Raw genomic sequence first — 23,006 nt, 5'->3', positions numbered from 1 at the left:
GGGCTTTTGGAATATATTTGGATGGCGGATTAATCCACTGATAAGTTTGTAGCTAAATGTGCTGATAGAAAGGTAAGGCCAGTAGGAGGAGGTGTGCAATGGAAGAATGCATTTAGAGGGTGTATTTCTCTCCCTAGCTTCTTCCTCTGTCGGTGCTTCCTGGCTGCCATAGGTGGAACAGTTTCCCCATGAGGCCTTTCTGCTGTGCTGTCATATGTATGTGGACTGAACCCTCTGAAACCGTGAACCAAATACACCTCTCCTTCAAGTTGTGATTGTCAAGTAGTTTGCCCCAGAGACAGGAAAGCAGAATAATACACAATTATAATAATATAATAATGCTATTATAATGAAGTCTTTTGAATAACTTAGGCCCCTGGTCCAATTCTGGGTGGGCATAGATTTGTTTCTATGAGACATTAACAAGGTTATAGTAACAAATAATAATCTGTATTTTTATTATTACACTTTAAAATATATATTCACAGTTGACTCACTGGAACTTCTTTGTTCATGAACATAATTTATGAATGTGACCAATAACTGCTTTATGGTTTGTATTCTGATTTGCATACTTGTTTATTTTGACCTATTGCTCTATAAGCTTTCTGCATCAGCTCAAATGCTTAGAATATTTTATATCATATATTAGTTACTTTTTTCATTGTTGGGGCAAAATATCGTAGAAGTTAAAGGAGAAAAGGGTTATTTTGGCATACAGTTTATAAAGGTCCACAGTCAACTGGCTCCCAGGCAGAGTGGCATGCGAGAGGCATGTGGTGGAAGGGAAACAGCTCAAGGCATGGTGACAGGAAGTGAAGATGAGGGGAGGAGGAGAGCGATAGACCATCCAGGTCACACCCCCATTAATCTACCTCCTTGGGCTAGGCTTCACCTCCCAACATCACATGTAGCCATAAACTTATTGGTAGACTAATCCACTGATGAGTATCACATCTCATCCCCATGATACAATCACCTCCCAAAAGCCTCACCTATGAGCACATAAGGTTTTGAGGGGACATCTAGATATAAACTGTAACATACTTCATTGACTGTTGATGAATTTATCAAAATAACCTGGTTAAATAAACATATTTTTGCTAGTATATCTGTTTTCAAAAAAAAAGGAACTTCAATGCCTTTCCACATTCTACACAGCTGACATTGCTACAAAAATCTGTACTCTTACTAGTTTAGAATGGGGCTCTGATGACTACTTAGCATGTCCAGTGGCCCAGAGGTGTCCTCCTGGAAGTAGGACAGGCTACCAAAAAATTGAAGGCAGATGTCTGATTCTTATCTGTTCCTAAGGATGCATGGTTAGATCGAATAGCCTCGATTCAGATTAATGTAAAATAATAAGCCTGAGGGAAAGATTGTGATTGTTATAATGAGCATATACGATAGAAGATACAGTTATGTAAACAAGTAAAATACAACAGGTGCCTCTGATAGAAAAACCTACAGACTGCCATTGGGTTAGAGGATGGAAAAATGTTTTTGTAGCAGCAAATTATGAGTAAGGGAAGAGATCAGAAAAGCACTGCTAGAGGACATATTTGAGATAATCCCTGAAGAACAAGCAAAAAGGAATGCAAGGATTTTTAATGTTAGAAAGTAGATTAATGTAGTTTACCATAATAAATAATTAAAAGAGGAAGACCACATGATCATCTCATGAGATGCTGATGAGTTGGGTAAAATTCAAATTTAAAAAAAAAGCTCTTAGAAACCCAGCAACAGAAGGACAAATATTTTGTGATATACTCCTACAGTGGAAAAACTATACGGTCATGAAAATTAATGCTCTATAGCTATGCACATCAAAGTGAAAAACTTGTTGGAAAAAAGCAAGTTATAGATGGTGATGTATCCATTTATATACAGTTGAAAAATAAAACTAAACCTAGGGACCCATAATTAGGTGGTAAAATGGTAAGGCAAACAAGGGGATCTTAAGCATAATACAGCACAGAGGTTATTTCCAGGCCAGGCAGGAGGGTGATGGAATCAGAGAAATGCACGTGGAGCCTTCTAAGGCGCTGAAATTTTCTATTTCCTGATTATGTGGTAGGCATGCATATGTTGACTTATCACTATAGACTGCACAGATAAGTTCCTACATCTGTACAGATGACATGTCTCACAATTAAAATATGTGACACAAGCAGAAACCCAGTCATGAGGGGGAAAGTCTAGGCCAACCCTGGAATAAATCATGTCCCTAATAACTGTAGATTGACTGACTCAATAAGCAAGTGAATGAGTCAACAGAGCCAGTGGAAGAGGAGGAAATGGAGTCTGTAAAGATGGTGGCATGAGACGTTATGGGGTGTTCATTAGTCTCTGCAGTTTCTATGATCTGAAAGGCGTGGTATCTCAAGTTGGAAAGAGCTTCATAGGCCATAAAGGGTTTTAACTCTGTCCTGCATCCAGCAGGATGCCAGTTAGGTTTAGAGAGGGGAAGTGATCAGATTTGCATCTTAGAGGAGGTACTGGCAGATGAATGGAGGATGAGTGAAACTAAAATCCCTGCCTTTACTAAAAAGAATCTTCAAAAGAAATAATGCATGCAGCATGTGGCCTTAACGAAGAGACAGTGAAGTTTGCTCAGGAAACTATCTAAGAATGCTGTCCATGCAAAAACTGCAGTCAGTCCTTAGCAAGAGGTTCATGCATAGCGATGTAAGTTCTCCAGGAAACACATGCTTATAAATAAGGGGCCCCAAACCTAGAACCTCTTCCCCCCAAATCTTACTGACCTCACTGGGAACCAGTAGAAGAAAGGGTATTAAGATCAGCAATTGATTGTTGCTCTAAAAAACAAATTTCATCAAGACTCTTTTTAAAAAAAACTATGTCTCAAATGAGTTACAAATTTGCCATAACCACCTCTATTTCTTTGTTTCTCTATTATATGGAAATTGAATTCAGCACCGTCAGAGTAACGAGGTACATTAAACAATTTGGTACAACTTTAACTGCTCCACAAATCTAGCTACTTGAAAATTGTTCAATTACACAACCGAATGAATTATCACCTCGTTTGCATGGACAAAAAAAAATCTATTAATGCTCAATTGAGCCAGAACCAGTTGTGAAACAGGTGAGAATTTATGGTTGGATACTCTGATTGAAGCTCTATTAATGTTCAAGACAGGGTTTTAATGAATTAAGCCCCAACTCATTTGTATGTCTGTCCCTTCCAATGCCTAATCACGCCTAAATCAGGCCATCCTTGAGTAATCACAGAGTGCTCGGGGTGCCTCAGGGTATCTGGGCTCACTGTGTGCTGGCCTGGGCTAACCCAAAGCCCTTTTCCGTTGGCTGTTTCTTTCTGGGAGCAGTTCGACTTCTGATATGATGATTAGTTATCATTAAAGATAACAATTAGCTGTGCATTCAAAGCCTCCTATCTGGCTTGGTAGTTTATCATAATTTGTGTCAGACAAGCTCTGTGTCAACACAGTGAATGGCAGAACAGCTGTGACTGGCTCAGGGGTTTAAAGGACGGATTGTGGGGAAGGGCTGGAACACAGATGAGTGGCGGCGGGAGGAGTGTGGAAGGGGATGCAGAGACAGCCCCTTGACCCCTTTACCACAGTCCTCGCTGCCCCATCCTCCCCCAAGCGCTTCGCAGGACCAGCTGGGGGCTGGTGTGCACGTCTTACCGCAGCACAGGTACTGTGTTTAGTTCTGTGTCCTCGCTACATTGTAAACTGCCAGAGAGTGGCGATCATCTGCTATATTTCTAGTGCCCTGTCTAGTATAGGAGCTCAATAAATGTTTTCTAATTAAATACGTGAGTGAAATGAGTAATTGGATAGGAGAACCTGTAGCTATTAACACAGACAAGTTCTACTTCTGTGTAATTAGTACCTCACAGTCTCTAGCTGAGCACTAGGGAAAGTACTTCACCTGCAGGTTCTATCTCTCTAAATGTTTAAACAATGCCCAAGTTAGTGGGATACACAGGTGCGGCAGCCTCTGAGCCCCAACCCTCAGCTCATCTTCAGGCCACACGGGCTCACTGGGTGTGCATTCACCTCACACCACCACGTCCCTTTTGTGCTGAGCATGTAGAGTTGAATTCTCTTAAATCAAATGTCTGTGTCAGGCCTCTCTGTCCACCAGGCCCACCCGTAAGAGGAACAAATATGTGAAGATTCCATTTTCTTTAAAGGAAATCATGATCTACGTGTTCAAAAGAGATAGACAGATAGATACATGCATACATACATACATTTATTTTTGCTGTATTGGGGATTACGTTTTTGGCCTTCATGCTGAGCTATATTCCTATGCCTTTTTTTCTTGAAGTTATTTCTATTTTGAAACAAGGTCTGTCTAATTTACTAAATTGCGTAGACTAGGCCCTGCCTTGCCATCCCTCTGCCTCAGTATCCCCAAGTGCTGATGACAGGCATGTGCCAGCATGCCTGGCCAACATACATACATTTTAAGTAAATGAAAAATATGACAGTATTAGCTTAATCTGAATTATAAAATTTTGGAATATATTAAAACAATGATCTTTTTGCAACTGAAACACATTTCTTTAAAGTGGCTATCACAGACACCATCTCAATGAGACCTATAATATAGTTCTGAGCTGGAGGAACACGAATGAGGATTCCAATCTTGCAGATGGAGAAGTCAAATCTTGGGAAGCGTCTCCACTGCATGGAGTTAGCAATGGCACCTGCTAGAATCCGTGTCCCCTGGGATCAGCACGGCATTAGTTCTGCCAGTCCAGGCTACAGTCCTTTTCTTTTGGAACCCCAGATACCTGACTCTGCATGCTTCTTTGAGAACCCAATCAGAAGGAAGTTCACACCCTGCAGCTGAGAGATTGTCTTATCTGCCAACTCTGGAAATTCCGAAGCTTCTGTTACTACAGATGCTTAAGGAACCCTGTCATTGCCCACTCTGCCATCATTCTTGCTTCTTGCTCAACTCTTCCCTCTCTTGCTCAGCTGAGCAAAGAGACACAGCCTGGGTGATAACCGCTGTGACAGACACCTGTTCTCTCAGGGTTGCCACAGCACACCAACAGACACTGCTGCCTAGTGGGGAGATGGACGCTCTGGCCTTCCAGAGTGGAAAACGGTCCACTTTCCCTGCTGGAGCATCCGGGGAAAGCAGGAGGGCTGCACAGTTGGGGTCCTAGAGCCAAAGACTAGTGCAGCTGTCCCCATCCATCGGACATGAGAAATGGCTCCACGAACTTTCAGTCTCTTGCATGAGAGAGACCACAGAAAGGACTGGTGAAGAGGCTGAGGTTCACAATGTTTCTCCATGGATGGTGCCCAGAATATGGAGCTCACTGTTGGGTTCCACTAAGTCACTGGATGCAGATGACCGGAACCCAGCTTTCTAGTCTTCCCCCTCAGCCCACACACACAGGTTTTAGGTCAGGAGAATTGCTCTGGTTCTAAAATCCAACTTCAGATTCAGCCTGATAATTGGCTTGTCTTCTTCCTTTTTTCCTTCCTTCCTTCTTCCCACTTCCTTCCTTTTTCCCTTCCACTTCTCTTTTCCTTCCTTTTTGGTTATTGGAGCTTGAACCCAGGGGTGCTTTACCACTGAGTTGCATTCCCAGATTATTTTATTTCTTATTTTGACATACAGCCTTGCTAAAATGCCTAGGACAGCATCCAACTTGCAATCCTCCTGCCTCAGCCTCCGGAGTAGTTTGCAGGTACATCTGATCCACAGGTCATTCTTCACTTGTTTTCAACCAATATTCACTGAGCCCCACCAGCGCTGCAGACACTGTCCTGGGTAGTGGGGATGCAGCGGGAGGCAGTGTTACCTACCGGGTGTGAAAACTTGGACAAGTGACTCAAACGATCTTTGCCTCAGTTTCCATACCTGGAACATGAAAATGACCAGAACAGTGCCTATGGCATGGGTCACTGTCAGAATTAAACACTCATAAAGCATTATTGTGCTCCTGGTGCACAGTAAGAATGCAGTGAGAAGTTACAATTATGCTCACATTGTGAAATCACCCCTTATGAGGAACCCATGTGCACATTCTGCTAATGACAGAAAAACCCCACTTTGCTTTTTCTCTATGGTTCAGCAAGTTCATAAATAAGGAACTTTTATTTACTTGGAAAGACTAAGAAAATATTTCCACATCTCTTTATTTACCTCTTCATCACAGAAGGAGGTCTGCCTGATGAGCAAGGACTGTGTGATGCCGGGCATGCACAGCCTGACTCTGTCTCTCTCCTGACAGGCCACACCTGTCCCTCTCACTCAAGTGGCTGTAGGCAGGGAAGGGCTCTGCCGACCAACAGGAAGCTGTTCTTCCTAAGGCCCAGGTCTGTTATCCTCCTACTTAACCAGAAATAAGCAGGCAGAATTTCAATTTCTAATCATACTTTTGTATCCCTTTGACAGTTGGTTCAGAATCGAGAAGGAAGAGATTGTGAGGAGTAACCTCAGAAATTGAACCTAAAGGAAGATAAACTTGAAAGGGTAAAGGAAAACAAAGCCTCCTGTTATTTATGCCCTTTTGTCCAACAGGGAATAACTGCGATGGACAGAGGAAAAGACCAGCCACGGTGGCTTGCTGCCCAGAGGTTCAGATTGACCTGGGGATGTAATATTCTGTTCCCCATTCAGAGAAGAGATGCTCAGAATTCATGTCTCAAACCAGCGGTGGGAGAGCCAGTTCTGAACCGAGGACGTAAGACCCTAGTGGATTCCCACACAGCCATTTCTGCTGGGGTGACCTGCACATAACCAGCCTGGAAGAGCTAATTTATGAATGCTTTCAGTTCTGGACTGTGAAGAAAATAATAACCAGCTCTGGAAATTTCCATAATTAAATATGAAAACATCACTGGCCAGGGAAGAAAATTGCTAAGAGAAAGTGAGAAGGCTAAAAACCTCATAAAGGAGGATGTCTTTCCTGGTGATGTTATGAGCTCACTTTCTCTGTATCCTAACAGCCATTAAAATGTATAAAAATGAATGTTTTTAGAGCAGTAATACGAAGAATTATCATTGCTGCTGTTGCCAGGCAACCTGGTTATTTTATTTCTAAACAGAGGATGCTAAAAACGGGTATCTGGAGTTTGTGCAAATAGTTTTAAATTGATGTTCTTCCTATAAATCAGGAGGAGATAATCCAGCATTAATGTACATTTCAAGGAAGTTAAATATGCATGTGTGTGTCTTTCTTTTTTCTTTAACACAAAGACGTTTATATGGGCTTTCACCCCATTTCATACTATCTTAAGTAAATCTGGGGAACTAATATTTCCTTTGCATTTTCTGGCAAATATCTATTCATTTTCATGGTAGTGTGAATAAATTTGCATTCAAGTTCAGAGCAACAAGCCTCTGGGAGCTGAATGATTTATCTCCAAGCAATCCTGAGCCACTCTCTCCAGCTTTCCAGAGCTTGAGTGAGGTCCAGTCCTGGGAAAGCAGAGGATCTCAAGATCTCCAGGGCTGCTGCTGCAGGAAGGGCTTCCCCAGGCAAGGCAGGGGCTCAGAGCAGTTCCAAAAGCCCTAGAAAGTCCTGAATTTCGGGCCTGCAGTTGCAGGTGTTACCTGCAGGCTCCAGCGCCCCACTGCCTCGCAAGAGAAGAGGTGTTAACATTTTGGAGAAGCTGCTCAGGTGTATAAAACGCCATTCGTTCTGAGTCACTGACTTGAATTTGCATTTCTAGCACTGCTAGCTGGTTTGAACAAACTGCTGTGTTCAGATGCTGCAGGTTCTTAAAAAGGACTTGGTTTCCCACCCCTCCCTGGAGCCTGTGGAGGAGAAGCAGACCCACTACAGGCTCTGGGAAAGGGCATCATTGTCACTTTGGTGGGACAGAGGCTTCTGCAGGGAGCCCTGCCTGTGGCTTTTGAGTGCAGACTGAAACTCCTGAGGACAGATGCCTCAAGCTTCCCTGCTCTTTGCAGTTCTCAGACCAGGGAGAGAAGGAGGGAAGTCAAGGCAATGCTTGGACCCCAAAACACGGCAATGCCTGGATGAGGGTGCAATCTGCTTCACAGACCAGACCCATAAAATAGGGAGGCCCAGTGTTGCTTAATGTCACAAGATGACTATGTAGAACCATTTTTCAAGTTGCCTGGGAAAAGCTGACAGACACAATATAAATGGGTCACAGAATAATTTTCCATGACTTCCTATCAAATGGGAGTCAAGACATTGTCAAATACCTTCAGTGTAGAAACAGTGTAAGCATGCTGCTGGCAAATAAGCCAGTAGAAACAAGTAGATGTGAACTTGGCTAAGGCCTGGGCATCCCAGTCATACATTCCCTAAATTACAAAGCGCCTAAGTTGGCTTTTTGGGAATACTTCCAGGATCCACTCAAGGACAGTTTGAAACCAGCTTTTCAAGAATGCACACACACAGAAGCAGCCCGCTTGCCTGGTCAATGACTTCTGGACATCATAAGCTCAAAGGCTCTGGTGCAGAGCACTGTAACATCCCTGACAAGGACTATGAGACTTGAGAAGAGGTGAGATGATTGTCTGCACCTACACAAGGGACCTGACTACAGACCAGATGTAGTTTCATGGCACAGGGCCTGCTTGACACACACAAGGCTCTGAATTGGATCCCTAGTACTGCCCTCCCCCAAATTCAGCTTCCCTTCTTGGCATCCAATCAACAGGCAACATCACCCCTCTTACTTCCTACAAATTCTCCCTCTGCTGCCAACCAGTGACACAACAGATTTGAGTTTTTCTCTTTTTTCTCCTAATTCCTTGATGTCCAGCCCTCTCTAACAATTTATTTTTCTTTTTTGCCAAAGTCCAGCACCTCAATACTGGCTTCTTTAAACATTGGACCATGAGCCCTTGCTTAGTATGGTATAAGATTGTAAAACCTTTTAAAGTAGCTGAGCTTACTGGTGTACACCTGTAACCCCAGCAGAGGCAGGAGGACTGCCTTGGCTGGGGTCAACCTGGGCTGCAGAATGAGCTCAAGGCCAGCCTGCACTGCATAGACCCTGTCTCAAAACAAACACAACAGACAAAAAGTAATTGTTTCCCAAGCAAAGTAACAGTTTTAAATGAAAGTGGATGTGTCAGGGCCTGAAGTCTCACAGGGTGAGGGCATCCAACACTTTTCACCTTTATAAAACAGTACTTTCGAGGGCCAGAAGTTCTATTTTGAAACAACTGGGTCATGGTTAGAATTTCTATGCCTCTGGAAAGACCTGGTCCTTCAGAAGAGCTGCAGCATAATAGCACTTTAACTGAAGCTAAGGTCATCCTACCAAATTCTTGCTTCTGGGGGACCAACTCCAGGAGGTTGTATGCCTAGGACATTGATTTGGGGCAGGAAAATTCACTTCATTTCAATGCACCTGCCTATTTTTTCTTATCCATCAAGTAGGAAGATTCCTAGCACCTTGTTGCCCAAGAAGTGATGAGGGTAACAGTCAACTGTAATGAATGAGCCTGGAAGGAAATTTGCAAATGTGCTGTCAAAATGCTCAAGCCTAGGACAGATTTCCCTCGGTGTGAAGTTTCCCCAAGTCAGAGAGCAATTTGTGCAGCCTGTCAGTGCAGAAATGACTCAGGCTGGAGCCCTGGGTGGTCTCCTTGCTTTCCCTGCATGCTTTTTTGAATAGTGTCACCGTTAGGATTGATTTATGGCACTTGGATTGGCCGGCAAGCCTATGCGGTGAGCTGGCTGAGGATGGGAACCCCCTTGCTCGGGTCTGCATCTGTCATCTGCAAAAGCAATATCATTTGCAAAGTCAGAACCATTCGGGGCGCACTGAGGGTGCCTGTGGGAGCGCGCAGGATGAGTACTGCATCCGAACTCACTTTCCTGCCTGCTCACGTGACAAATCGTGTGGTACAGTGATGAAGAGAAATGAAGACAGCCTGGGCCCCTCTGCGCAATTCTGCTTAATTTCCCAGAAGCAAGCACAAGTAATGTAGGTTGGAAGCAAAGAGTTGTCGAGGGTGACAGATGAAGAGGCAGTGAGGGTTTCATGTTTTGTAGGTGGGGGGAGGGCAAAGAATGCAGAGTTTGGTTTTCTTTTTTTTTCCCCTGAAAGTAGGCAGGAACAAAAAGACATTGCATAGGCTAGAAACTTTCCCTTCTCTAAGCCAAGGCTTGAAGCCCTGAAAGGTGTTTTATGCTAACAAAATGCTGCATAACGGGGCTTCAGAGTGCTGAGGGAATTGATAAAGGAAACCTGGACTGCCCTGCTGTGCTGAGCACCCCTCCTGTGCAGGGCAGGACCAGGCAGCTAATACAGTACAGAGCTCATGAGCAGGGGAACCCCGGCTGCATGGGCTCCAGCTGCCGAGGTCTCCAAAACCATGAAATGTGATGTAGTTTGATCCTGCCACCAACTGGCTGGGCAGATTGAGTAAATCTTTGTCTTACCTTTCTGTGTCCTCAAAAGGTACAGTTCCAGTTGATGAATCACCTTGCAAATGTGATTTGCAGACATCAAATACTGAATATCTGTGAGGCTGAGGCTCTGAGAAAATGTGAGAGCTGAAGTCTTTCAAAGCTTATCTATGGTGACAGGCAAGTGTTCTGGCCAGTAGGCACTGTGGGAGGATGGAACTGGATGCATGGCGAAGCCCCTGGGCCTCCTGGAAGGGAGGAATGGACCACCCAGCAGGCTCTTGGGAGGGAGGTTAGGCAGGGCAAGGGCAGCTTATGAGAGCCTATGCCCTTGGTCCAACAGCTCAACCAAGCCAGCTCCTGTGGGTGGGGGAATAACTCCACCAACTGTGTGCAGATACAGTGCTGTGCCTGTGGAAGCCAGTAACCCTTTGCTCAGCATTCACTCTGTGCCAGAACAGACGGTACAGGGCTCCTGGACTTGGGCATCAGATGTCCACGGGGGCCCAGTGAGCAGCTCCCATTCTGCCATTCCTCCTGCAAGGGCGGGCAGCTGGTTGTTAGGACTCACTCATGTTCGAATGTATTTACTTTAACCAGAGAACTTGAGCCAGTAATGCAAATAATTCTTAATGTTTCCCTGTTTCTTACTAGTAAAACCCAACTCTAATAAAAAAAAAAACAGGGTACTTTATATAAATTAAAATAATTTGACATGCTTACATTCATTCAACCGGCCCACCATCAGGTTAACAAATATTTATTGAATTCACAAAGGCATGTTATTCCTTAAGAAACACAGGTGATATGCAACTAAAAGACACAAAGACACATTCTAAGGTGGCATCCTGAATTTCGATATGTTTCATGTTATCGCCTTCATAGACATGAACCTTATTGTGTGGAAACTGCCCAGGTCAGCAGCTCTTTATTCCCTTCCTAAGGTCTCTCACTTCGACAGCCCCACTGCAGACCAATCTTTTGTTCTTTGGCTATTTTGAAGTCACAGGTTGAGTTCATTTAAAATCAGAATTCACAGAAAATGAAACTTTCCCCTTGAAAATTTTCTCACGGAAAACAGTCTTTATATGGATGGGGAAACTAATTTTGGGTTTATCCAATTAGGATTCCAAATTTCCAGCACTAACACTGATAGGATTATAATCACCATGTAAGCACCTAAAGTCAATCTGGTAATGTCTCCTGTTGGAAAATAAACTAAACAGGCTTTCATTTTTTGTTGTTTTCTTTTGGGGGTGGGGCAGGTGTTTGGCACCAATCTAGCACAGCGGAAAGGACTCAAGCATACATCCTGAATCTCAGTTGTAGAATAAACTGCTTGACTTACCTTTTTCTTCGCATGTTAGAACAGGATTTTTATAGATTACAAAAAGATTCCTGATATTTAGTTCATCCTAGTGACCACTCTGTAAGTTATTATTTGCATTTAAGTAGCTGAGGATAGAGTCAGGGGGGAGGTTCCTTCAGGTTTCCATTACTGGTTTTTGATCACAGTGCTTTAAAGCCTAGAACACAAACTTTCACACGTCTTATAGCGTTCTGAATCTTATTTCCCTGCAATGTTGATATGATAGGCAGCTATACCCCTCATTTACAATGACTCAAGGTTCATACAGCTCCGATGAGGCACAGTGGGGCCTGGACAGCTTGTGGAGCACCTACTACATTGTCCATGGGAACTCTGAGCTGGATGATGGTGGTGAGGAGCAGTTAAAATGGTCATTCATGGGCACAGATGGTATGGCAAGATCTTGGCTATGCTAGACACAGATGCAGCTCTATTTCATCATCTTGGGGTGATAACAGAGGGAAAGGATATGTATATGTAACAAACATTTTCTGGGATGTTGCATGGTGATTCCCCAAACTTAATGAGCTCTCCTATGTAAGGATGCCAGATAACACATGGTATCCATGCAATACTGGAGGTTACACTAAAAATGTTTGTGTTTATCAGAAGTTCAAATGCATCTGAGTACTTGGTATCTTTATCAGTTTAATACGGCTACTCTATTCTTAAAAGAATTTCAGCCAATCTTTGGTCTCTTGCTTGCATGAGAGAGATACATTGGTAGAATGCTGGCAACTGAATTTCTAACTTCTTAGCAGCCTAAAATTAGAACTGGAATGAATTTAAGTATTTCCAAAATTTGTCAATTTGGATGATGATGTATCACAATTGTTAGCAAAGGCTGGTCTCTAGCATTGAACTAACAGTTTGGTCATCTTTGCCATACCTCTCCCAGATGGTCCTGCACTGAGACTCCCTCACCCAGCTCAGGTCCCAGGCTTACCTCATCTGGTTCTTCCAGTAGAAAAGCCACTTACTTGTATGGGATGTGTTTGCTGCCATTGACGAGGGCCAGGATGACATTGCCCAGAGCAGACAGTGAGAGGCACAGCCCCGAGCCTCCATCTCGATTTTTGCTAAGGGCCTTCACACAGCTGCCGAGATCAATGAGATGCAGGCGACTGCGTCCTCCAGACACTACCATGGGAGCGAAGACAAGAGAGGAGAGAATGGGTGAGTTCTGGCAAGAGCTTGTGCATTCTGCATGTAGCTCTTCAGAAAATCTGAAGAAGGAAAAGGGGATGTAAAAGGCTGGAGTTCATGACGTTACAGGAAACCCCAACCAAGTCACATGGAGGTCACAGATAGCACTGAGCCTTTTAAATTCCATCCACCACATACCCCAGACCTTGTAAAAACTACTGACATTCATACTGTAATTATGTAGAAATTCCTAGCGGTTGAACTGGATGAGATTTCAGGAAAAGCAATATATAATTTAAAGAAGATAAGAGTCAGACCTAAATGTCCTCTAGGTAGTGGAAATCTGCAATTTATCAGGTGAAAGCCTGAATGGTTCATGAGCCGTTTGTTTATCATAAAAACCCCAGCCAAAGCGCAGCCAGAGCCAGGTTGATAACCCAAGGTAAAATCAGAAAGAAATAAGAGCCAGGGAAGTCCCAAATATTGGCTGACTAGCTGCCAATTGCCAGGTGCTACACAAACATCAGTCTCATTTCATTTCCATGGCAAAATTATAAGCTATTATTACCCTTTTTTATAGAGGAGAATGTAACCAAAGTTCAAACAAGTGGAGAAGTATTCCCAGGAACATCTCTGCTTTGGCCTCAATGAAATATGAGGAACTAAACTGATCTTCTTATCTGAAACAACCACAAACTGAAGAAACAACTGTTGTAAGACGCCAGACACCAGACACCAAAGGACTGGTGATCTCTAGGAGATGGGAACCAAAGCAAGGTAAACACTACCTGCATCACAGCAGGAATCTCCGCTTTCACAGAGTTTCTAAGCCAATGACTGAGGCACAGGGAATCAGGTGGAACTTGGTTGACACCCTGAACTGAAATAGAACTGAAAATCCGGGAAGACCAAGTTTTACAGGGTTGGAGAGAAGTCTGGAGATTTGCAGAGGGTCCTATTAGTGTTCAACCGAGTCATAATCAGGACAGGCTGAGGAGGAAACCTCCCACAGACAGGGAATGAACCCCTGAAGAGAGCAGTGGTAGGAGGATATGACACTTTCACAAGGCCAGGAATAATACCTGATACCAACAGCCAGACTGGAAGGCCTGGTAAAGGATACTGGATAAAGTACGCAGGCGGTTTTGCTACAGTAGTGGGGAAAATTTAGCCATAGCTGAGCACTGACCAGGTCTCACCTGAAAAATGTATATGTATATAATTTTTTGAGAGAGGGTCTCCCTATGTAGTTCAGGCTGGCCTTGAATTCACTATGTAGTCTAGTCTGGCCTCAAACTTACGGTGATCCTTGTGACCCAGACACCAGAGTGCTGGGATTATAGGGATAAGCTACCACATCTGGCTTCACCCAACAAATATTAAAAGCAAGATCAGGAAGGATCATATCATTTCCAAGCAACTCAACCACATGCCAAAACAAAATTTACTAAATATTTACAACTCCCAACAAGGTAAATCCAAATGTCTGGTACCCGAATCAAAACTGCATGTGTTGCAGATTGAGAACTGACGGTCAATTTAAATATCAGCTAAACTGAGTCAGTGTGGTGCTGAGTGTAGTGGCCCACCCGAGGACTGTTGCCAGCATAAGAAGGAGACCTGGTGAGTAAGAATAGCACTGTATGTTTTCTTAAGTGTTTTGTGGTTTGGAGCCGCTGGTTTTCCTGGAGGAGCTTGTTGTACTGGCTTCCCTGACATGAACTCAGCAGTTATCATCAGAGGAGCTCAGCACTTTGTCACTGAGAATACCTCTGGTCCACTCTGGGGGAGATCTGGGGGACCTCCACTTTGGGGTCCTTTCTTTGAGCATTGCTTCCTGGCTCCAGAGGGGAAGATGTGTGCTGTTCAATTTCCAGGAGAAGCTTGTCATGCTGACTTCCTGATATGAACTTGGCTGTTCTCATCATCAGAGGAGCTTGGGACCTCGTTGTCCCTGAGGATGGATGTGGTATTTTGCGGGGAGCCCTGGTCCTTATTTTAAGCATCACTTTTTGGCTCTGGTGCAGAATCTCCAACCTACCAACACAGATCCTTCACCCCACTGGCCTAGACTTTCTAGCCTTCGCCACTGACCTTTGGGCCTTCCCAGCACAGATCCATGAAATAGACTTACATGAGTCATTGTCATGGGCTCTAGGCCTCCAGCTGGACTCATGGGGGGTACTGCCATGGGCTCTAGATCTTCAGCTGTACTCCTGCAGGGCACTGCTGTGGGATCCAGGCCCTTTGTTGGATTCATTAGGTCTTTAGTATGTGGGCAGATTTCCTGCATGTTCTTTGTATTTGATTCCTTGGGTGATCTTTATAAAAAATACTAAAAATCATGTGTCCTGTATGTAATTGTCTTATTCTCCTTGCAATCCCTAATTACAACAGTATGCTAACAAAGCAGGAAAATGAACCCCATGATGAAGAAATTACTGGAACTAAGAAAGAATGAGAATGGATGTCAGAATTGACAGAGAAGTTACTATCAATAAAACAGTTAACTAAAAAAGTTACTACAACTCTTCAAATGTTCAAAAGCAGACATATAAGATTCATAATTTTTAATTTTTTTTACTTTAAACAGAATAAAATCAAACAATGCAAAACAATAAAAACTAGTCAAAACAATGAAAGCGATCCAGAACTTCAAAAAAGAACAATTAAGAAATCAACAATGGCTACCATATTGTACCTTGTTGTCTTCAAAATAGCTGTCCATGCCATCAGACATAATAAAGTCAAACAAAATGAAACAATAAAGCCAATCAAAACAAAACAATGAAAGCATTACAGGACTTCAAAACCAGAGAGTAGGAAATCAGCAACAGCTGCCATATTATATCTTGTCCTCAGAATAGCTGCCACACCATCAGACATAGTAAAATCAAATAAAACAAGACAGAATAAAACCAGAACTAATAAAACTGTGAAAATTATACAGGAACTCAAAACAAGACAATAGGAAATTAACAACAGTTACCACCTTCCCTTTTGAGATGTTTCCTCACCTATCACTTTCACAATACTATTGTACATTTTGGATCCCACTCTTTTAGTTTTTTATGTTAGGGAGATAACATGATGTTCACCTATATGAGTCCAAATTTCACCCATGAGCATGATCCCAAGTTGCATCCATTTACCTACAGGAGCCTTGAGATTATCCTTTATAGTTAAGTAGATTTCCAGTGTATAAAAATACCATATCTTTCTTATCCATTTTACAGTTGACAAGCAAGCTACCCCTGCTTTTTTCTGGTTTCCTGTTGCATGGAACAATTGTTTTCACTCCTTTGATGTTCGGTCTATGAATTTGCTTTTGAGTTAAATGTGTTTCTTGTATAACACATATTAATGAATCTTGTCTCTTGATCCGCTCTCCCTGGGTTTCTTTTTATTGGTGAATTGAGTCCATGTACATTAATAGGTACAATCAGTGTGCATTGGCTCAACTCTGCCATGCTATCCTCTTGCTATTGGCCTCCCACTTTTCCCCTCTATTCAGTTGCCTCCCCTGTTTGGCAATCCCCTTTGCTGCTCTACCTGAAATCATGGTCTTTACCGCTCTCTAGAATATCCTTGAGCACTCTTTGTAGGGTTGGTTTGGTGGTCATGAATTCCTTCAGTTGCTCTTTATCATGGAAGTATCTTACTTTTCCATCAATTTTGAATGGTAGTGTTGCAGGTTTGGAAGTTGTTTTCTTTCAGGATCTGAAACACTTCACTCCAAACTCTTCTTGACTTGATGGTTTGTGTTGAGAAGTCTGTCATGATTCTGATGGGTTTTCCTTTATAGGTGATCTCTTTCTTTTCTCAGTCTTTAATATTCTGTTCTTGTACTGAATTTCTGGGACTTTGATTATTGTATGTCTGGGTATAGATTTATTTTGGTTAGGCTAATTGGAGTTCTGTATCCCTCGTTTATCTGTATTCCAGATCCTTTCCCCTTTTTATTACATCTGTAAATAGTCTTTTTATGTCATTTGTGTTGACCCTCCCTCCACCTTTTCATTGACATGTATCACTCTTAATTTTTTACATGTGTTGTCTTGCAGCCATTGAATTCTCATTTCTTGGCTCCTTTTCCTTTTAAGAAATCTTTCCTTACAGGACCACTAGCTACAATCCTGTCTTCAAGGTCTGAAAGTCTATCTTCAGTCTCTTTCTAGTGGTTTTGCCAGCTTTTGATGAAGTTTTTAATTTCCTGGATATCCTCGAATATTTTTCATGCATTGTAGTTCTTTCCTATATTATTCATTCAAGATTTTCATCATTTTCCTATGCTCCTCCTTTTTTCTATGTCTTCTTTAGATATGCTCAGCAATTCTTTCACTGTTTGTGATTTCTTCATTTACTTGAGATATTATTGCTGATTTGATTACTTGTACAGCCGTATGAAATAGTTTCTTTAGTTGCTATCCTTAGAAAGATTTTAGGTTAACTTAAATTAACTTCCATTTTCCTCCATGTCTGTATCTCCCAGGCTTGTTCTATGTGAGTTGGAGGTCTGAGATTGCCTTTTGCTCCTTTGTCTTGACATTTTCCTGGGTTCCTCCTGACAAGCCAGTTGTGGGGTCCCAGGTGCTTACTGTGTTGGCTGCCCCTCTGCGGTGCAAGGGAATGGGCCAGGTGCTAGGTTTCTCTGAACCCAGATTTCCAGGAGGCAATGGGGTATGGGACAGACTTTTCCAGACCTGTGTAGTTACACTGAGGCTTCTCTGATGGCCATGAGTGCGTGGTGGTAGGGCTGCTTCTTCTCTCAGCCTGTGTGGCTATGCCAGGACTCCTCAGATGGCAGGAGGCAGTTGGGGGTGTGTTTGTCTGATTCTCCCAGCCGCACTAGCTGCCTGTGGGAAGCAAGTGCCTCTAATGGTAACCTGTGGGCGCATGGGGCGTTTCTGGCCCTTTCTCCCTGCCTGCACTGGTTACCTGAGGGAAGTAAGCATCCTGATGGTGGTGGGCATGCAGGGCAGGTCTAGCTGTTTCTCTCTGCCCATGCCAGCTGCTTTTTCAGTATTCTTGTTTAATAGGATACATACTTTTAAAATGAACCTCTGGATATTAATATTATAAACATGTGAGACAAAAAACACACTCAATAGACTTAAAAGGAGATTAAAAATTGCAGAAGGGAAGATAGGTTAAGTTTGAAGAGTTAGCAAAATAAACTCTTCAAAGTGGAATACAGAAAGAAAAGTTTAAAGCAAAAAGATGTCAGGAAAAAAGAGCTGTAAGACAAGCTCTAGTGTCTAAAAATATGTAATAGAAATTCCTGAAGGAAGAGATACAGTGTATTATAGATGAGCTATTTGAAAAATAATGGCTAAAAATTCCCCAAATTTGATAAAAACTATAAACCCACAGAGCCAAGCAACTTAGCCCAGAGCACAAGAAATATGAAGAAAACTACATTGAGACAATCATAATCACAGTGTTCCAAACCAATGATGATTTAAAAAACCATAGCAAGAGCCTGAGGGACAAAAACATATTACATATGAAGGAACAATGGTAAGTATGATGCCATATTTCTTGCTGGGAATAATACAAGTGAGATTATTCAGCAACAGTTTAAAGCACTCAAAATTGGTAAGTTAGAAGTACATACCCAGGAAAGGATCATTCCAAAACAAAAGAAAAGGACATTTTCAGACTTTAAAATAGCTGAAATAATTTGCCAAAAGTAGATCCACAAAGGATATACATAAAGGAATGCTAAGCTTAGGAAACTGGTAAATATATAATATTTTTCTTCTTATTGAATCTTTTAAAAAGTAATTAAAAATAACAATGTAATGCATGGGTTATGATGTATGTAAAATTAAAATGTTTAGCAATAACTGAACAAGGTCAGAAGAGAGAAACAGATGTACATTATGGTAAGGTTCTTACTCTCTGAATGAAATGTACAATATCATTTGAAAGTAGACCATGATAACTTAAAGATGCATACTATAAACCCTAAAGCAATCACTAAATAATCCAGAGTTATAGCTAATAAACCAAAACAAGTAAAAAATAGAATCATTAAAAGTATTTAATAAGTCCAGGAGAAGGCAGATAAAAAAGAAAATAAAGAACAGATGAGACAAATAGAAAAGTAACAGTTTGATCTAAACTATATCAATAATCACATTTAAATGTAAATAGTTTGGGTATGTTTATCAAAAGGCAGAAATTATCAGATTGGATTTTAAAAGTTTGATTCTACTACATGCTGCTTATGAAAATTGCACTTCAGATAAATAAACAATAGGTTAAATGTATTGGCATGGAAAAGATAAACATCAACCATCTGAGATTTGGGGTAGATATACCAATATCTGACCAAAGGGACTGAAATAAAAAAACATTACCAGAGGAAAAGAAGAACATTTTACAATGATACAAGGGACAGTCATCAAGAGGCCATAACAATCCGAGGTGTTTACGAATGTAGTAACGTATGTTCATGCACATGAAGGAAAATCTATAGACAAACCAGACAAGCTCATAATCAAGAGTTGGTGATTTCAGATAAACATTTCTCAACAAATTATACAACTAGCAGACAGAAAACCAGGGAGGATATAGATTTTAGCAGCTTGGCATTTGCATAACAATCCACCCAACAATGGCAGGATACATATTCTTTTAAAGGGAACAGAAAACATTTGTCAATATACATCCTGGTCCATACAACAAGTCTAAATGTTAAAAGACTCACATTATTCAAAGTATGTTCTGTGACACAATAGAATTCACTCAGTGTGAAAAGATACTTGGAAAAATCTCAAGATTTTCTGAAACTCAACAATAATACCAAGATGACCTATATAGTCAAAAAGGAAATCAAAATGGAAATTTAGAAATGTTTTGAAGTGAATTAAAATGAAGACCCAACATATCCAAATCTGTGCGATGTCCCTAAAGATGTACTTAGGGGGCCATTTATAGCATCGAATTCTTATAAAAGAAAATGACAGCAATCTCAAAGCAATGACATCAGATTATACCTTAAGAAATTTGAGCCATGCATGCATGGTGCCCATGCCTGTAATCCCAGCTACCCAAGAGGCTGAGGCAGGAGGATTGCATGTTCAAGGCCAGCTAGGGCAACTTAGTGAGACCCTGCCTTGAAAATAAAACACAAAAAGAGAAAAGAATGTAGCAGAGTGTTCCTGGGTTCAATATCTGTGTTAACAACACAACACAAAACACAACTTGCTTGAACTGCAAAAAATCTCAAGTTGCCAGAATAGCTTTAAAAAATAACTAACAGAGTATGAAGGTTAATTGAGTAATTCTCAATACTAACATTCAGAAAACTATGGTATTAGATATACAAAGATGAAGCAATCAGTGGAATACAACAGAGTCCAGAAACAGACATCAAAACCCATGGGTAACTAATTCTTTTTTTTTTTTTTTTTTTTGGTCTTTTTCGTTTTTATCAGTACCAGGGATCGAACTCACAACTGCCTGCTCGCAAGGCAGGCGCTTATGCTGCTAAGCTAAATCCCCAGCCCCTGGGTAACTAATTCTTGACAGAAGTAATTTAGTAGAGAAAGGATAATTTTTACAACAAATGATACTGGAACAATAGGATATTCATATGGAAAAATATGCATAAAAAACACTAAAAGCAACCTTTCCCCCCCTAGTACTGCAGAGTGAACTCAGGGATTTCACACAGAGTAATATCTCCAACTATTAAATTTTTTGTTTTGAGACAGATTTTCAATAGTCTCTAAATTGTATACATTTGGTTCAAAATTATGATGCTCCTGCCTCAGCCTCTCAGAATGCTGGATTAGAGGTGTGTGTTACAATGTCCAGCTAAATCAACTTCAGTTCATATGTTGTATGATATATAAAAATTAAAAATAGATCAAAGACAATGTAAAACCTAAAATTATAAAACTCCTAGAAGAAAGCACATTAGAAAACCTTAGGTTAGATAAAGATTTCTGAGCCGGGCATGGTGGCTCATGCCTGTAATCCCAGCACTCGGAAGGCTGAGGCAGGAGGATTATTTGGAGTTCGAGACCAGCCTGGGCTACAAAGTGAGCTCAAGGCCAGCCTGAACTGCATAGTGAGACCCTGTCTCAAAAAGACAAAAAAAAAAAAAAAAAAAAGATTTCTTAGGTATGACACCAAAAACATGGTTCATAAAGAACATTTACATAAATTGGACTTCATAAAAGATGAATATTTTTGCTCCTAAAAACATGCTATTAAGAAAAGTAAAAAAATAATTCACAGACTACCAGAAAATATATGTAAGTCAATATTTTACCAAAAGGACTTGTATCCAGAATTTTTAAGAAAATCAAAAGTATACGTGAACACACTTCACCAAACATATATGAATGTTAGTGGGCACCAGGAATGTTCAATATCATTCATCATTAATGAAATGTAAATTAAATTCACAATGAGATCCACTATATCTCTATGATGTAAAAGGCATAGATTTAAAAGACTGACCATATCAAATGTTGCCAAGGGTTCAGAGGAACTAGAAGTCTCATAGAGGGACATAAAAATGGCACAGGCACTTTGGGAAATAGAAAGTTACATATTCATCTAATACATGGCCTGGCCATTGCAATTCTAGATATTCACCAGGCCCTGCAAAAGAACACACATGTGCATATTAAGACTTGTACATGAATGTTCCTACTACCAGTACTTATAACTGTACACCACATGACTGTCCATCAGCAGATAAATGGACAAGCAAACTATTGTATGGCAGACAACGGACTACTATGCAGAAATATAAGTGAGGAACAATAAAATGACTAAGTCTCTAAATAATTATATTAAGGGAAGGAAGTCACACAAGAGTACAGACAAATGATATGAGCATTGATATCAAGTCTAGGTAATACAAACTACTGTACAGAAACCCAGAAGATCAGTGGTTGCCTGGGCACAGGGAGGGGGAAGGGAGCAGAGTTGGAGGGAGGGATTACAGGGCCCCAGGGAAATGTCCCGAGGGTGAGGGATATGTTCATTCTCATTACATGCCAATAGTTTCATGGATACATGCATATATATATATATATATATATATATATATATATATATATGTGTGTGTGTGTGTACATGTATGTATATATGTATATACATGTATATATATGAGTGCTCAGTTACACAGTATGTGCAGTTTATTGTATCTCCAGTATAAAATCATTATATCTGGTTTTTAAAAACAGAAGCTTGTCAATAATTGCAGATCTGGCTGGAGAACCAAGCGTTCTCACCAAAGGTTACGTGATTCAGCACCAGCCTCTCTCTCCTCACCTGGTCTCAGTTGGCTCCTGACACTGCAGGAGCTGTGAGGCAACCTTCTGGCTCCAAGCCTGACACTTCCTAAGCAGTGTGGCCCTCGGCACATCACCCACACCCTGACTGTCTGCTTTTCTCCACCTTGATCCCTGGGCTCTGATCCCCAGGAGAGCCAGCTTTCACCATTTGACCTGTGGTCTCTGGGTCAGCAGTGCTCCCCTCTCCCTTTCCTCACTCCGTGGAAGAAAAAGATCAAGAGTGGAAAGGGAAACTTCCTAAAGCAGTTGTAGAAGTTGGATAATTTGGGGCCAGGGTGAAAGGTAAGGGAGAGAACAGGCCTCTGGGGGTGTGTCTAGGTCATGGTGGCTGGTTGGGGGGATATTGAGGGGTATTGGGCAGCACTGGGCCGTGCAGGGTCTGGGTGCATTCACATCTTCTGGAGCTCAGAGGATGGCGCTGCTGCAGGACGCTGAGGCACTGCCTGTGCTGTAGGATGAGAACATCCAGGAATTCTCTCCTACCCTGACCTCCCCTACCCTCGTCCTCCTGCACTGCCACATCTAGTACTGAGAAAAAGGATGTCAAATGTTTACAGAAAGCACGGCAGTACACGCAGGCTTGCTAGGGTTGTGCCAGCCAGGGCAGAGAACTTTTCACATTAAGGAAGACAATTCTGTTCATCTTCACCTATGCCCAGTACAGATCCTTAAAAGGGAAGATATAATATGTTACTTCTCTTTCACCCCATCTTATATCATGCAAGATCGGGTCAAAGCAGTGTGCTGAGGAAGTTGTTATTTTTAAAGCAAAATATCATCTGTTTTGCAGCTTAATTGTATAGACAGG

The 23,006-nt window shown here is 41.7% G+C and overlaps 1 protein-coding gene across 4 annotated transcripts in view; it reads right to left on the bottom strand.

Moving 5' to 3' along the window:
* Kif26b (kinesin family member 26B) overlaps positions 1-23,006 on the bottom strand; it is a 462,091-nt gene that overhangs the window by 51,282 nt on the left and 387,803 nt on the right. For all 4 annotated transcript variants that reach the window (XM_003474264.5, XM_063236763.1, XM_063236764.1 and 1 more), the window contains one exon: positions 12,710-12,869. In XM_003474264.5, coding sequence (XP_003474312.1) covers positions 12,710-12,869 — 160 coding nt within the window. The remainder of the gene's footprint in view (positions 1-12,709; positions 12,870-23,006) is intronic.

Source organism: Cavia porcellus, unplaced genomic scaffold, assembly GCF_034190915.1.
Source record: "Cavia porcellus strain 051 isolate PalLab524CR breed Dunkin Hartley unplaced genomic scaffold, mCavPor4.1 scaffold_26, whole genome shotgun sequence".
NCBI lineage: Eukaryota > Metazoa > Chordata > Mammalia > Rodentia > Caviidae > Cavia > Cavia porcellus.
This window is presented reverse-complemented; position numbering and strand designations above follow the sequence as displayed.